The following is a 17,463-nucleotide window of genomic DNA, read 5'->3' on the forward strand; positions in this document are numbered from 1 at the left end:
TAGAGAAGTAGTTTTCTCTTAAGAGAAAGGTAATACAGCTGACAAAGTCACTTAATGCTTTTTGTGCCATTGAATTTGAAAACCATATTTTCCCCCCATTGGTTATGAGACACAAAAGGCTTTTTTCCCCCTTTTTAATCTTCATGAGGAGTTTTGCTTTGAGACTTCCTGCAGGAAAGTGTTTTAAGTGGAATTCTTCTTTATACTGAACCTAATGTCTGCCAATATGAGATTCCTGTTACAGGCGTAGGGACCATTTTCCTTCTGTCCTCAAGCTGTGTTGCTGCTTATTATCATGTTTAACATTCCCAGTGCTTGGCAGGATGGAGATTAGAAACTCTTAATATTCATTTTATAGTGAAAGGTCTTGCCAGATTTTTTTGAGTATTAGCTATAATATATGCACATAATTTATTGGTGGAAAAGTTCTGAACTCTCCGGTGAGTCACCTTAATCTTTGTTCTTATCACTTTAGGATTGTTCTAAAATAATCTTCTGTGCCTCCTGCACATAAACATGTTAAAAACATTACTTTGGAAATAACAACCTGATGGTAGCAAACAAAAAAGCTGCAATAATTTCCTTTGATGAATCCTTACTTTTTTTTATTTTTTAAGTTTATATTGCCTAGAGGATTTTTCTCTAACTCTAAAATTTTGTGTATTTTACAGACTGGAAGGAAGGAGAAGGGAGACCCACTCAACATTGCCATTGACAAGATGACCAAGAAAACACGAGACCTTCGGAGACAGGTGAGCCATGCTTTTGATAATGTTTCCTGATTTTCCAAGGAAATCATTGCTTTCCAACCTCAGGCTGGTGTAAAGAATTGGTGTCCTCATTTAAATATGGCCCTACATTGCACATGACATTAAGGAAAGTAGCAACATTTCCTGTGACAAAAAAAAAAAAAGGGAGAAAGAAATGCATTCCAAGTGCAACCCCCAGTGGTCTTTTCATGTGGGTGGGGAGGCAGATTGTCCAGACCTTCCCTGCCTTGGCAGCTCAAAAACCCCAGTCATAAAAACACTGGCATATGTGCTTATTTGTGTTTTATTCCAATACTTTCACTGGATTAACAGGAAAGATGAGCAGAATATGAAAAATTGTAAGAGTAAAATATATTTAAAGAGAACTTCTGAGGTACTGTATTAAATAAAGATCCTGTGAAGATGCAGAAAGTCATAATAAAGAACAGTTTTTCCAGAGAGGTGGATGTCCCATCCCTGTAAACACTCAAGGCCAGATTGGATGTGTCTGAGGAACTTGATCTCATTGAGGATGGCCCTGCCCATGGCACAGGGAAATGAACCAGATGTCCTTCAAATGCCCCTTCTAGCCCAAGCTATCCTATGATTTTATGAATAACTGCAAAATCTAGCTTAAACCATTCATTTTGGCTTTCTTCTATTACATTTATCATTGTGTTTTGTGATAAGAAAGAATGGGTAATTCAAAAACTTAACATGGAAAAAAAGTGAAAGGAGATTGGGAACCAAAAGGGAGAGGTTTCTCTTTACACCTTCAAATTAAGGCAGGACAGATTGCCTCTTTTTAGGAATTTCTTCTCCCTTTGAGATGATCCCAGTTCTGAATTTTTTTGTAAAAATTTAATAATAATAATAATAATAATAATAATAATAATAATAATAATAATAATAATAGTAATGAAAATTCTACCCGGCCTCTGTGAAAATGATCCCAAATCCAGAAAGCTGCCAAACCAAGTAAAGATTTAAATGTATCTCCAGGTACCTGTTTGCAGCACGATAATTTTGGAGAGAGTGGCCCCTGTAGGCATTTTGAAATCAGTGCTCTGCTCTGCTAAAACTCAGCTCATTTCAGCTCTTCCTTCTTAACCTTTAGCAGACATGCTTGAAGATCATCTCAGAGCTTATTTTGCCAAATAACAAACCCATTGCAGTGGACCTACAGACAATATGAATCACTGAGTCTCCTATATAAAGCCTGGCATCACATCTGCTGCTCAGCTAATGACAGAAGAGAGATCTCTGCAGCTCTGACCTCCAAATTTGTGGGATCCTCAGCTCTGCAGTGGAGCTGGGACCATGTGTTGCCTCCCACCTCTGTTCTCACTGCTTCAAGGAAGTAGCAGACTAACACATGAGTGAGTTCTGTGTGAGGCTCTCAGCAGTTGCCTGAATTACTCATCCCTAAAGCCAAATTTACTCTGAAACGTGATATAAAAATGGCACCTGTCTTAATAAGCTGTGTGCTTCTCATGTGCATTCACCCTCCTGGAATGTTCAGCCTCAGAGAGGTTGGAATTCTGAATGTGGGTAAAGTGAAGCACAGATATTGTATTTTCCTGCTAGGAGATGAAGCTTTTGATACAGTTTCTGGTATTTATGGAAGATAATCACGTAGGTATGTTTATTAAATTGTGGCAGTTGCTGGTAAACTAATCAAGATTAAATCATAATTGTGCTGGGTTTTGCACAAACATAGAGGAAGATGGAGTCTGCTTTCAACAATGTGCATTCTGACTGTAAATCATGATCCTTCAGAATCATGATCAATGCTCTGCTTCATCACATGAACATAATCTGCAGTTGTGCCTGTGCACAGAGCTGCCTGTGCAGTCCTGCTAAATGCCAGAATGTGAGGGTGTCACAGAGGGCTTGGTTTGATGGCTGGGGAGAGAGGCTTGGAGATTCAGAGGAAATGAGCTGCAGTGGAGGTTAGTGTCCCACTATTTCAGTCTTTCTATTCTGGGCAAAATCATCACAGAGACAACCAACTCTGAATATCCTCATGCCTTTTGTCTTAATGAATCCCTTTTAAAGCTTGCTTTTTCAGACTTTGGATGTCTAATGTTAACACCATAAAACTAGATAACCTACAAGAGGTGTTTTGGTAATGAAAAATACAAATATAGATAAATAGATTTTTTTTTTCCCAATTGGTAGTCAGGCTCCCTTGCAGGTCTTCAGTATTCACCCATCTAAGACTGATTTTCATTTTCTCCCCAGGTCACTTAGCTCTTTATTTGGGAGATTTGATTTCATTATCTGCATAACAGGTAGACATGGGAACTGATTGTGGATGGAACACACGGTGCTAAAATTCTGCCTCACAATTCACAGTCACTTCAATATTCTGATGGAATTACATCTTTTAAACTTACATTTAAACTCTCCTGGGAATTGGGAAATGACTATGGAGATCTAATTATATGTCTTGCTATAAACTGCCAGTAAGAACACCAAGCTAAGTCAGACTGAGCAGGTTCTTGGAAGCTGACACACCTCACCAGCCCATGGCTTACTGCTGCCATTCCCTACTGGATTTACATGAAATCACAGCGTGGTTGGGTTGGAAGGGACCCTAATCCCATCTCTATCCAACACCCTGCCCTGTGCAGGGGCACATTCCACTCTCTCAGGTTGCTCCAAGCCCTGTCCAACCTGGCCTTGGACACTTCCAGGGATCCAGGGGCAGCCACAGCTGCTCTGGGCACCCTCTGCCAGGACCTCACCATCCTCACACGGAAGAATTTCTTCCTAAAATCTAACCCAGGCTCCTCAGTGCAATTTAAACAAGGAGCTACTGGAGAAGGTCCAGCAGAGGCCACAAAGATGATGAAGGGGCTGGAGCATCCCCCTTAAGATGAGATACTGTAGAAGTTGGGCTTGTTCAGTCTGGAAAAGAGAAGAGGGATCTCATCAATCCATATAAGTATTTTTGAGGCAGGGGTCACAGGATGGTGCCAGACTTCTTTTAGTAGTGCCCAGTGACAAGACAGGGACTAAAGGCCACAAACTAAAACAAAAGAAGTTGCACCTCAACATGAGGAAGAATTTCTTTATGTTGAGGGTGTCAGAGCACTGGAGCAGCTGCCCAGGGAGGCCCTGGAGTCTCCCTCTCTGGAGACATTCCAAACCCACCTGGACACATTCCTGTGTCACCTGCTCCAGGTGACACTGCCTTGGCAGGTTGTTGGAGTGCATGATCTCCAGAGGTGCCTTCCAACCCGAAAATTTCTGTGATTCTGGCAGAGTAAAGCCATTCCTGCTGTCCTGTCACTCCATGCCCTTTCCAAAAGTCCCTGTCCAGCTCTCTTGAAGAGCCTTTAGGCACTGGAAGGTGCTAGAAGATCTGGAAGCCTTCTCTTCCCCAGGCTGAATCAGCCTTTCATTTTGAACAAGCTGAAGAAAGCACTGGATCTGATAAAAAGTTATGCCAATTGGCAGAATTGGGGGTCTCTTTTTCCTGCTGGTATGCAAGCCTGTAGTTAAAAAAAATAAAAAAGACAAAACCCAAAAGGTAACAAAGGCATGTGGTACAGCAAGCCAGGCCAGCAGCAGGTGCTGGTTGATTCCAATGCTTTTGGAATCCTTTTGGAATTCCAATGCTTTTGGAATCCTTTTGGAATTCCAATGCTTTTTCCAATCCTTTTGTTAGTTTTTCTCCATAGGAGGAAAGAGAAACACCAACCCAGGAGTTCAAATGCTGCAGGTAACCCCAAAGCAGCAGGCACTCCTGACATTCGAGCCTTGCAGCTCTGGGGTGATGCTGAGAGAGGCAGGAAGGGCACAGCAGAGGGTTTGCTCCCAGCCCTGGAGGCACAGCTCAGACAGCAGCTGCTGTTCTGTCCCCACCACTGCTGTCCCACCTGCTGGCCCTGCTGCCACCCCTGACAGCTGAGCTGCTTCATTCTGCAGGAGCCACTCCAGGTGGAATAACCAAAACCATTTCTTTAGCCTTAAATGCCACCCATCTGTGCAGCTGCCTGGATTATTCCATTTTTGCCCATTTAAGGCTTCCTGTGCCTCCAAGTGGAAGGAATTGGACAGAAATAAAATTTCTTTTTCACCACCAATTCTCAGTTTATACTGGAAATTATAGTCTCATACAGCTGTTAAGGAGAATTCATCAAACTCCTACAGACTGAGGTTTGTGTTATTACTAAAGCTGCTTAGAAATACTGCATGAAATAAATTCTCCACAGAAAATTATCATTTTCTTAAAAATTGGAAAATGTCCAGAAATTATCCAGAAATTTAATCTTTTTTTTTTTTTTTTTGCAGAAGCCTGAGAGCTTTGAAAAGTCTAGCATGGATTTTTCCCAGTATTTTCCAGTTTTCATTTTGAAAGTTATGAATTTATTTTTAGTCTAGCATTGAAAATACAAATATTTACATATTAAAAAATATTAAAAATTAAACCCTTGTTTTTACAATAGCCAAGGAGATTTTCCTTTGTTTCAAAGAATTTTGCTAGGTTTTAAATTCTCATATTCCATCTGAAAGTAGAAAAAATAAAAAAATAAAAAGTACTGTATTTTTTTAAAATGTTGGATTTCTGCTTTTCCTTGCAGTTTTAGACAACAAAATTTCATTAAAACATATATATATATTAGTAGGAACTGTGCAGTAGAAAGTCCTGAAATATCTGCATTACCAATTGCATTTTGACAAATACTTCTGAACATTTAGTCTGACGTTCTGGGCTTTCACTTTAATGGAATGGATGCCTAATAGAAATTAATCTTACTTTTCAATGTCTAAGTTTCTGTGTGCAGTATCAAAGATGCATTTTTTTTTTGCCACCTGATTATAGTTTTGTGGCCTTTTTTGTGTTGTTGGGTAAAATCCAGCTCAAGTTTTTGGACAGGTACACAAAAAGCAGAATAACATCAACATTCTCTTAGTAGCTACATACAGGTAGTAGCTAAGGTGGTGATTTTGAATATGGAGAAAAGAATTTTTCACATCACTGTCTGAGGCAAAACATTCCACTTCAGCACTTCTTTTTATCAAAAATGTCCTTTTCTCAGATTGTCTTTTCCAGACAGCATCCTACAAACCTCTGAGAAATCCATGTTGTGTAGACACAGGACTGAAAACCAAAATTGTGAGCAGCTGAATGAATGAAATTCTGCTTTCTCTAGCATTGTTCTGTCTGTTTAGGGCTCTCTACAGCAATGATCTCAGGTCCTGGATTCTCATGTTTCCTTTCACCTTCTCACCCCCATCTTTCTCCCTGCTCATTCCTCATTATCTGAGGCTGATTTGTTGCTCCAGGTGAAATGCAGAGAGTGATGGGCTGGTTTTGGCTCCTGCCCAGCTGGTACCTGTGTGGGTACTCTGTCCAGCTGTGGGGGTACCAGCTGTTGGTTTCTCTGGGTCTGCATTGAAGGCACTTGAGACAGCAGTTCATGCTCACACTCAGGTGTTTATTATTTCTTATCAGTGACACAGTCTCACTGCTGTGAGTTCAGCAGCTTTTCATTAGAAGGCACGAAATGGCCAACAAGCTCTTGTTGCAAGGTCTTTTAAGACTGAACTATGCAATTAAGAACTGACACCTGGATTATTTTCCCTTTTAACCCAATAACTGACCCCACAGAGCCACAATGGGGACTTTTCTGCCCAATTACAAAATGCCACCCAGACCCATGGAGAAGAAGTAAGAAGCAACAGAATGAAGAAGAAACCCAGGATGACACCCTGTGCCTTCCATCTTGCTGCCATCCACAACACACAAAAATCCCAAAACCTACATTTCCCACCTAAGTGACACACCCACACTGCTCTCTACAATCTATTTCACATTTTTGTGGATTCCAGTCTATCTTGAAGTCTGGGAAACTTTCTCCATGAATGAGGGTCAGAGTCAGTGCTGCCCTGGGGGTCAGGGCACCCAGAGCAAACACAGAAATATTCCCAGTGCCCTGGGTTTGCACAGCCAGCCAGCTTCTGACTTCACAAAACAAATTTCCCTCCACAAAACACTGATTTGGATTACTCTTTCCTACCCAGACAATTTTCCATCAAACTCCAGCTATTCACCATCCTTAAGACCTTTTCTCTCTGTCAGATGGTTTTAAAATTGGCCAACTGATTAATATATGTTTGAAGAAAAGGGCAGATTTTTTGTGATGAGCATCATTCCCTCAGAACACCAGTCCAGAATGTAAAGCCCAGAGTATGGTTCTGCTCTCCTCTGCTATCTGCAACTGCACTAACATTGGTATTGTATAACCACAGCAGGTTACTAGTCACAAAAATACCCTTTATGTGATTTCCACAGTGGCACAGAGCTTGTTTTCCTATATGATTTCTCAAAAATGGCTTTTGGGTGTATCTGGGTTTGTCCTTGTTACTGGTGATTTAATGAGAGCTCCTTGGTAGGCTGAAAGCTGTAAGAGAGGTTTTTCCAAGATTCCTGCATTGGTTTAGGTGAGTTCTCCCTTTTTCTGATGGGTTAGGACTTTGTTTGCTCCTTTTCAGTGTCTGCTTTTCCCAACAGCCACTGTCAGTGTCCTAGGAATGGGGACACACTTTGGGGTACTCAGGATCAGATCTGGCCATTTAGGAATGAATTAAAATTAATAATGACTGTGCTGTGGTGTCTTTTTACCAGGTAAACACTCTGCAGAAGCCAAATTAAAAAAAAAAATAAAATCCAGATCATATTTGCCCTTTTTATACCTCTAATGAATTCTTTATGTATAATGCAGTAAGTACATCCTTTCACATGACCCTTATCTATATTTGATCAGTCATTTACATTTCCCTGTGCTAAGATGGGCTCTTGCAAATTCCTTTGTAAGACACTTGGTGGACTCTGGGCATGATTTTGATCAGCCTGTTATCAACCATATTCTCTCACATCCCTCCCTTCAATCTATGATTATTATATTATCTTTTAGTCACAGAATATCCTGAGTTTGAAGGCACCCTCAATGATCATTAAATCCTTGATAGCACTGTTTTAGTAGCTGCATTAGGCTGCAAGTCAAGCTTGCAAAAGCCTAAAGTTTGATGAGACAAATACCTCCTGTAATTTCTTTGTATAAATTTGGTAAAACAAAGACCTTGGGGACAACATCTTGATCATACTCAGCTTTTGTCAACTTCACAGGTCTCTGAAAGGACTTGCAATTTGCTGTCCTATGTTTAATATGGGTTACACCAGTATGAACTAGATCCCAGGCTTCAGCATGTTCTCAGGCTTATTTATCATCTCTCAGTTCCTTGAGCAGCAGTGTCTCAGTTTGCTCTTTCTGTTACTCACTTCCACGTAGATTAAGTTGTATTGCTGTTTATGAATGCTATTTAGGATAAAAAAAAAAAAGTTTAGCACTTTGAAGCCTGCCAAAAATTGGTGTAGACTCTAGAAGGACTGTTAGAATAAAAAGCATGAATATTAACTCATGGAATTAGACTGGTGGGACACCTAAAACTGAAAGAATGCCTTCTGTTGGAATAGATTTTATCACAACTAACCCATACAATGTCAATTATATTATGATTTATATAAGTTTTCAGTCTGTGGGCTTAAATCTCTCTACTCAAAGATATGCATAGGTTGCCTCTTTACAGAATGTAAATTCTTTGAGGAAAACACAGGCCTTCCTCCAAAAGAGGAAATCTTATCATCCTGGTATTGCAGCAAAGCTGCTCACACCCAGACCAGATGAACTGTAGAGAGGGCCAGCAGCACCTAGAAATTAAATCTTGGTGCTCTAAATCATGATTGAATGACTTAATTTTTTTGTTTATCCTCTCTTTACTGTGCTCTGTGAGGATAAGCAAGACTTACTGTCCAGTTTTGGAAGAGTTATCTGAACCTCAGAAATAAAGTTGCTTCTGAAGGTGGAGCTGCCTCGGTTGAGGTGTTCTGTGTTGTACCAGCATTAGGAGATTCACAGCATTGGAATATTAAGATATAAGCCCAAGGGAAGCATAAGGGCTCAAAAAGCAAAACAAAATCTTCAGTGGAAAACAGTGAAACCAATTCTAATCTTTAGTGGAAAACAGTAAACCCAATTCTAATCAGACTTAATATACATTAAGTAACAAACTCCTTTCAGCTTCCCAAAGACAATGAAGAGCACACCCAAAGAAATAAAAAACTCATACTGAGGGGACAGGGGGAAGAGAAAGAGAGAACTCTGAACATTCACACCAGCTGCTGTCAGTTAGAAATCAGGGGGTGATAGAAAGAAGTGGTTTTCCTTCAGCCTCCCTGACAGTCACTGGAGAGTTCATCTCTGGATGTGTCTTGTAAAAACTCTTTATACATTGGGAGCCATGAACACTCTGATTTCTAATTGAGGCACCCTAAAGGCAGGTTTGTGTGAGGAGTGCTTTGGCTTTCCAGCTGTCCACAGAGCCAGTCAATAGTGCAGCAATCCGTGCATTTCTGGGGGGCTGGGGAACTGTGTTCCCTTTCTCTGAGGTGCCCTTTGTTGCAAACAAAAGGACATTAGGTAAGGTTATAAATCCTGAAGGAGGATTTTTTTTTTTTAATTCAAGATATTTATTATTTAAATAAGGGAAGAAAACTGAGAATGAAATAGTCACAGACCTTCCTGAGCTCACATAACACTGTGAGAGTTTTTAAGTGTTGATGCAGTACTCTGAAGATGCAAAATTCCATGCAAGTGTGAAGTAGTAGCAGAATGTCCAAGGAGGTTGTAACTTCAGAGTTTAGTCTGGCAGGAATGTTTATTAAGATTTCTTTTGCAAAGGCAGAGTTGAAGCAAGGTCACACTTAGATGAGCCACAGGAGTCTGTGCTGTACTAACCAGGGAGGAGGTTTTGGCTGTTTCCAAGGGGAAGTGCAGTGTTATTGCTGAGATTGCCCCATTCTGTTGCATGAAAATACATTTTGAAAAAAATGCTGGCATTTTTTAAAGGGAGCCAGCCACAAATTAATCTAAACCTCTTTGAACCTAAGGCCACCTGTGGCACCAGCTCTTGCTTGTGAGAAACTCAGCACTTTTTCCTTGTTGCTTAATGGGTTTGATTTTCACCTGCAGTGACTCCAGTGCTCTTGGATATGGAAATGTGGAAGCTGGCTTCCCAAAAGCAGTCTATCAAATGCTAATATCGATTTATTTCTGTGCCAGGGCTACATGTTTATGCCTTGTATTCATTTAATAGGGGTGCACTGCACTGTGTGTAGTTCTTTTCTAGATTTGTAGTTGTTTTCAAGGTACAAAGGTGTTTGGACTCTGGTGTGATGCTGGTTTAGAAGGCAGAGGTAGCAATGCCCCACTTCATTAAGTCCTCTGCTCTTCCAGCTTCCACTGAATTTATGGCCCCAGGATTAGGGACACTGAACATCACCAACGTGGTCTGTAAGAGCTGTGAGCCCCTGGCATGGTGATCAATACTTCCACTTTTTGTCTGCTCCCATTTGGTAGGAAAAACTGGTGTATTACTTCAGGAAAGGACTTCTGGTAAAATTTTCAAACATCAGACCTAAAGCATTAAGGAAAATGCACTGTTATTTGATTTACATTCAATAAGGATTTTGATTTGAACTTCTTTGAATGCACATGTCTTTGTCTCCCTCAAAATGCACTTCTAGGTGTTTATCACTGTGACATTGAGGTTTTTATGGTGCTCTGAAGTGCTCCAGAGGAAATGGAGAGTGCTTTAATACTGCTGATTTACTCTTTCAGGTCTGCAGTAATTTCCTTACTGCCTAATTATAAGGCTTGGTTTAATTTACTCTACACATAATATTTACTGATGCACATATGGTGCCATATTTCAGGAAACCATGCCCATATCAGGTAGTTTTGGGTAAGGCTGCAGTGTGTAACAGTTTCATCAAACAAGGAAATTTTGAGCTGCAACATAATATTCATGATGGATTATTTTTTTTTTTCTGGCAAAAGCCTTGGTGTAGTGACCATGTCTGCTTTTGCTTTTTGAAATAGGGACTTGATTTAATTTTTTTTTTCTTTTTTTAACTGAAGTCACTTTAAGTGAGCAGAGTTTTGGCCTTTCAAAGTGCCTTGAGAAGAATTAGGAGGCAGAACTCAGTGACAGCTCTATTGCATTGGAAGAGATTACTGCACACAGTTTGTATATTATTCTTCAAATACTGAGCCCTCATAAAACCTCAGATATTCCAACAAATCTTTGTGTTTAGAAGATGCCTACCTCTAATCACTGCAGAGGAATGAGTATGGAGTTTTTAAAAAAATTTTTTGATAAAAAACACTGTAACTGTGGGAGAAGCTCAATGGAAGTATGTAATGTTGCTACGTTATAAATAAAAATATCCACAAACTAGACCAAAAAAAAAAAAAAAAGAAAAAAAACCACCAGAAATGTATTTCAAGTGATTTCTGTTGATGATAGTCTTACATAAAGAAGCTTTCACTGTTCTGTAGTATCATCTTGAGAATGACCTGTAGTCACATCAGCTAAAGGCACTTGTAGAAGTTTGGATTCATAACAAGAAGTTTGGATTCATAACAAGAGCTTCAAATGTTGGTGCAGTAGCATGGGGTAGGGAGCACTATAAACATGGAGGAAAACATCATCCTTTTCCAAAGACTTCTCTAATTCCATCTTCCTAATGGCTTTATGAGCAGTGGCAAAGTACATGGAGTTTAATTGCCAAATGGGATTTCAATATTACCTTTGTTTCTTAATTGACATTAATTTTGTTCACTAACTGTATTTCTAAGTGTTATGAAATATCTTTTATGTTATGTTCTGCTTGTAATTAAGCAACCAGATACAAAAGGTTTGTTTGCAATTCTTACTGTGTAAAAATTACTGCAAAGGAGAAGAAAACAAAATATAAGTGAAATGAGAAAAAAGAGGAAAAAAACCCAAGAACAAACCCCAGACTGATTTCACTGCTGTAAGGACTTTTTGAAAGGCATGGGTGATAATTGATAGTATCAGATATCAATCATCTCTGTCCATAGGGCAGGATCCACTGGTGACTTTGAGTGACTCTTGGACAGGATGATGGGAAATCCATTTTTGCAGCGCACGATCAATTTTTAATCTTGCTTCAGCCATTGTCTGGCACTTCAACAGACAGGTCTACCCAAGAGCTGTCATCAGCTTCCACTGGGCTCAGCCTCTCTAGGTCTTGGAGAAGCTGAAGGCAATATTTACTGTTCCAGGCTGTTCATGCAGCTGGGTTAGGTGGGACTGCAGGTGTGACACGTGTGACATTTATTGTGTTAAACCTGTAAGGCTTATTGGATCTGACTGCTCACAGTGAGGATAACTTCATTACAAGTTCTGGTAGAAAATTTCCTTCCCATCTTGACCAAATAGCTATTTCATCTCCCCAAACCAGCTTTTTCCCTTTCATTGATTTGCTGTATTTGATTTTAAAAAACCATAAAGCTCCAAATCTCGATTTAAGTATCATTTCAACAGGGCCTGAGACAGTAAATGAAGCTACACAGTAGATTGTGGTTCTTAGTTTAATAACTGCATTTTTAATCCATTATCTCTATTCTTCCTCATTATCCTCTTCTTTGTCCCACCTCTTTTGCATCAGACTCTTTAGGTATGCTGTTTTGGTGACATTTTTGACACTTTACAATCTTCTTCAGTTTTCAGAAGGTTATTTTTCAAAGTCTTATCCCTTTTTTCTCTGCTGGGATAACCTATAGTTTGGGGTTTTTTTCCCCTTCTTTGTTCCTACATGCAATTTGCTGTTCTGCAATTTCATCCTCCCACATTCACTTTATCACAATTCTACCCTCTCAGGTCATACAGAATGCAAAAGTTAATCACTGTCTTTTCACTTCTGGGTTATTTTGACTTCCCTCATGCTTTTCACTGTCTGCTCAGTTCCTCCTACCTGTATTTCTGGTTTTTCCCACATATTTGATAGGAATCTCTGTACTGTCTTTTACCTGTTAATTCCCTGTATAATTATTTATTTTTAGAAATAATAAATATTTAATAGAATCCCAGCACTTCCATTGGAGTTGGGTCTTTATTGTTCTATCCAGACATGAAAGACAGAGTTCATATCCTGATAATCCTGACATGTTTGGGGGGTATGTGGTTATCATTCTCCCAAACATTTAATTTTTTTCTCTGCTTTTATGTAACTGCACTAATATTGCTAGCAAGCCTGAGGCTTGCCCTTGCTGACAAATTTTTTTGAAAAGGCAGTATCAATTTGAAAATTTTTCTGATAAACCACCCACATTAGGCCCTCAAAAAAACCCCAGCAACAACAAACAAACAAATTTAAATCAATGGGGATTAAGTACCTTAGCACTTGGTAGCTGGGTTCTTCCATGCTTTGGGCCATGAACCATTTTGAGAATCCTTTTTAGTGGCCTGTGAGTAGGAGGAATGTTCTTTGGGTGTGTTTCTTATACTCTTCCAAATTTTTGGTCAAAAATTGTCACTTCAACTTGCTTTCTGTGAGCAAATTCACCCCAAATCTTTTCCTGATTATGGCTGCTTCTCTGTAGAGAGATGAAAACTCACACATGGAAAATAGATTAAGAAGTTCACACTGAAAGAGAGCAGGTTTAGATTAGATTTTAGGAAGAAATCCTTCCCTGTGAGGGTGAGGGGGCTCTGGCACAGGGTGCCCAGAGAAGCTGTGGCTGCCCCTGGATCCCTGGCAGTGTCCAAGGCCAGGCTGGATGGGGCTTGGAGCACCCTGGGATGGTGGGAGGTGTCCCTGCCCATGGCAGAGAGGTAGGAACTGGATGATCTTTAAAATCCAGTCCATTTCATGATTCTAGTAAGAATTGCCTGCCTTTGTAACAGCATTTCTTCCTGATTTATCTTTGGCTCGAATCTTACTTTCTAAATCTTTTCCATAGACCTGTAGTTTGAGTGTCCAAGTGTGATACATGTTCTCAATATCAGTTTCTTTGCTGTTTACTCTGCCAAGACATAACTGGTGATGTTGCTGTCCCCATCCCCCAAGTTACCATTCCTTGGTCACATCCTGTGTGACACAGTCTGCAGAATTGACTGAGACTTTCTCTTTAGCACCAAACTGCAGCAGCTTCTAATGGTCACTGCCTTATTCTCCAGAACTCAATTTCACAGCATATTGGAGGTGACACACCTTAACTGCAGTGGAGAAGGCTTTATTTTCATCCCTTTCAACTGAATTAATGTCTGTTTGGGAGCTCTCTGCAGGTGCAAACTGGAGCTGGGTTGCAACACCCGTTAAATGGAAAATGGTGAATAAGGTGCTCCTTGGTAAACTTTTGTTACAGGCAGCTCTGCACTGCCAGGCTTTATAAAGTTTAACAATCTGTTGGAGTCATTAATCTCCTGCTGTGGCTTTACCTTCCAGTGGCAGGATTAGACATTTAATTCTCTACTAGACTGTAAGTAGCACTGAGACATTTTGGTTCTAAAGTTGTTATATAGCCATGGAAAACATCGTTTTGGTGGGCATTTAACCTCTTTGAGCTCAATTATGGCTGTGAACTGACAATGATAAAACTGCCCTAAATAGTGCTTAGAACAGTAGAGCATGATGCTATCAAAAACAGCAACTTGACTGTGCACCATAAACTGATGAAATTGACTGAACTGGAAAGGCATAAAATCTGCCTGCGCACCATTCATGCTTTCAAAAATATTTTCAGGTCTCGATGTTTTCCTTCTATATTTTTTGGTGGTGTGGTAAATTTATTAATCTGTTAGCTTTATGTACATTAATAAAGTTTTCTCTCTGACAAAATGAATTAAGCAAGACCTTAATTTAACATGCTTCCTCCTCTAATAAATGAAGTTCCACGTGGTGAAATTCATGCTTTGAATTCATCTCTAAATTAAAAATCCTGTGGGGGGAAAAAACCTAAAGCGTTGTCTTATGAGCAATAGTGTGTGTCAAAATATTTACATCAGAACTCAGCATAAATTAAGGCATTGCAAAGGCATTTATTAATACAGGTGCACAAGGAAAGCCCTGGTGCTGGCTTTGGAATAAAACATGACAGGCTTTTGCTGCTTTCAGATTCAAGTCACAACCTTCTCCCATTCCCTTCTGAACTGACATTACCTGGATGAAACTGAAATCTCTGGGTGCACAAGCCATCACTTAGACTGGACTTTGTTGCAGTATGCACAGGAACACACAAGATTGCTTTCCCAGTAGTTATTTACCTTGATGAATAGCCCTAATTGGATCAAATAGACTGGTAATGGTGAGCCAGTACTTTTAAATGTCTTGTCTTGTGCCATTAATATTGCCTTGTCGTGTATCCATTTGAGCTCTTGGATGAATGTCTTGCCTTCATACTGCTGTCACATTTAACAAATGATTTTGTCAAGTCATTCTTTACAGCTGGTGGTGAAGGATGGCAAAATTTGTGGTCTCCTGTGCGCATAAAACCCTTTAACTCTACCTTTCAACTTCAATGCAAGGACATCCTAAAACTCAGATAACAAATTCCTGAAGAAATTATAGTGCCTGTTTACAAGAGGGGCCAGAAATATTCTACTGACATCTATGATTAACACAGCAAAAGAAAAATAGAATGTATTAATTTTGTATTTATTAAACCTGTGACAGTCGGAATTCAGATGCTTTTTTTTCAGCTGCTGCAATTATGAACCTCAGAGTACAACACACAGTTACCATTAGAAACGAGATATCCATTTTATTCATTCCTCTTGATTCAGAAAGAGCTCTACTGTATATTTACTATGGTAAACCCCAAATTGCTGGTTAGCTGATGCTCTTGCTGTCCTTTTTATTGATTTCTGGTATGTGGCTGTAGGCTGAAGATATTTAACACTGATGAAAATAAGCTGCTTACTTGAACATCCTGAGACTGCTGTTACAATTCCATGGGGCATATTGTTATAACCTGATCCATAACAGCACATTACCTTGGATTAAAAATTGAATTCTTGTTCATTGAATAAATACAAGCCTTTGGAACAGATCCCTCCTTATGGCAGGACACAAACAGGAAGGTGTTGGTGCTCATTTAGCATTTAAAGTAGGGGTTTTTAGTGCAGTGGACAGTAGGTTTTCACTGGCACATCCTCAACTTGAGCAAGTGGAATTTTTTAAGGATCTTTCACTGAGAATGAGCTGGAAGCCATGTGGGACCGTTAAAAGCTTGGTGTGTTCCTTTGGAAGTGCTACCATTTGGCCTTTTCTGATACAATGGGCATCAGAGTCTAACTGTGGGTACACAAATCGGGCACCTGATCTGGAGTCTGCCAGCAAACCCTGGGAAATGGATGTCTGCAGAGGAGAATTAGGCAAATTTATGATGTACCTTTTCTGGCAGTATTTCTCCCTTAATCCTGGCTATAGGTGAAACTACTGATTTAATAGGGAATCATAGAATATCCTGAGTTGGAAGGGACCCACAAGGATCACAGAGTCCATCTCCTGTTGTCCTTCACACAGCAACCCCAAGAATCCCAACGTGTGTCTGAATTCTTAGGTTAATTTTTTTTCATTAATACTGACTGGAAATCTATCAACCACAGAATGCAGGGTGCTGTGCTGCTGCACTGTTCTCTGACACTGAGCATCTTAGAACATATTTCTTCTTTTTCTTGCAATGTTTTGATGTATTTGGAACAATATTGTTATTCATATTGAGATGGTACCTATGAAAACTATTCATGGATCGGGGTCCCATTGTGAGAAGCTGTGCAAATAGACCCAAAGCTGGGTCTGAAAGAGCTTTTAATTTAAGAATAGAATGAGAGTCAGCAAGTGGATAGCAGCAGATTGATGGGAGAAAAAAATAAAGAGTACAAGATGGAAATGTAATAGGTGGTAGCAAACACACACCAGCTTCCAAACTGTTGGCAGGGCTCTGATAGATGATTCTTTTCTTCTTTTTGTCTTCTTTCCTCCCCCTGTTTGTATGTGTTACTGAGTTAGCTATTCTGAGTGCCTTTAATCATTTTGAAAGTGGAAAAAAAAAAACTTTCCAGGTTGAATCTGAGTAGAATTAATTTTTAAGGAGAATTGAGAACTGCCTAATATGTTGACTGCTTCAGTTGTGATGGACATAAAATGAATACCTCCTACAAGCACATATATGCTATTTTGCTTTGCTTGTTTTTGCTGCACACTCAGGGAATGAAGGAAAATATTCAAAGTTGGCTTTCTCCTTATTCAAATAGAGCTGAGAATTGCTGTCATCAAACAGCAAATGCATCTTGGATTGTGTATTTTCAATGTCTGACAATAGGCCAGTTTTCAGTGTGATTGGGTGTTTTGATGGCACCTTGTCTAGCTAAAGCTTTCTTGTCTGGGCTCAGAATAGAGAAAATTACCTCTCTGGATGCTTCATCTAACTAAAAATGCATGATTTAAGGAGACTAATGGGTACCCAATGCTCCAGGCTGAATAGCTCCTAGCTTCTCTTTGAGTCCACAGTTTTTCATTCTTAACAACCCAAAAGCTGGAGAAAACATAATCAAGATGTTTCTGATCCACAGTCCCACAGAGCAATTAAGCTTCCAGGAAGAATTATTTAAGATTTCAGTCATCTTTCTGGCTGTCTTTCAAATTTTGGAGAAGTTTGACATTAATTAGTGGTCATTAGCAAGGTGGAAAAAGAGTTTAGTGACATCATTTTTACAGTAATATTGTTTCAAATAGATGTTTATATGGACCAACAGGTGTTAAATCTTCAGTAACTTGTAAGGTGTTTCTTTCTTCCTTTAGAGTAAATTGGAATATGTTTTCTAATCTGCC

At 39.6% G+C, this 17,463-nt stretch overlaps 1 protein-coding gene across 3 annotated transcripts in view; it reads left to right on the forward strand.

The window, feature by feature from the left end:
* Window positions 1-17,463, forward strand: part of CTNNA2 (catenin alpha 2) — a gene marked incomplete at both ends in the record, with an annotated part of 408,624 nt that overhangs the window by 291,703 nt on the left and 99,458 nt on the right. For all 3 annotated transcript variants that reach the window (XM_084204871.1, XM_084204872.1, XM_084204873.1), the window contains one exon: window positions 672-752. In XM_084204871.1, coding sequence (XP_084060997.1) covers window positions 672-752 — 81 coding nt within the window. The remainder of the gene's footprint in view (window positions 1-671; window positions 753-17,463) is intronic.

Source organism: Fringilla coelebs (genome assembly GCF_963513975.1).
Source record: "Fringilla coelebs genome assembly, chromosome: 4".
Classification (NCBI taxonomy): Eukaryota; Metazoa; Chordata; class Aves; order Passeriformes; family Fringillidae; genus Fringilla; species Fringilla coelebs.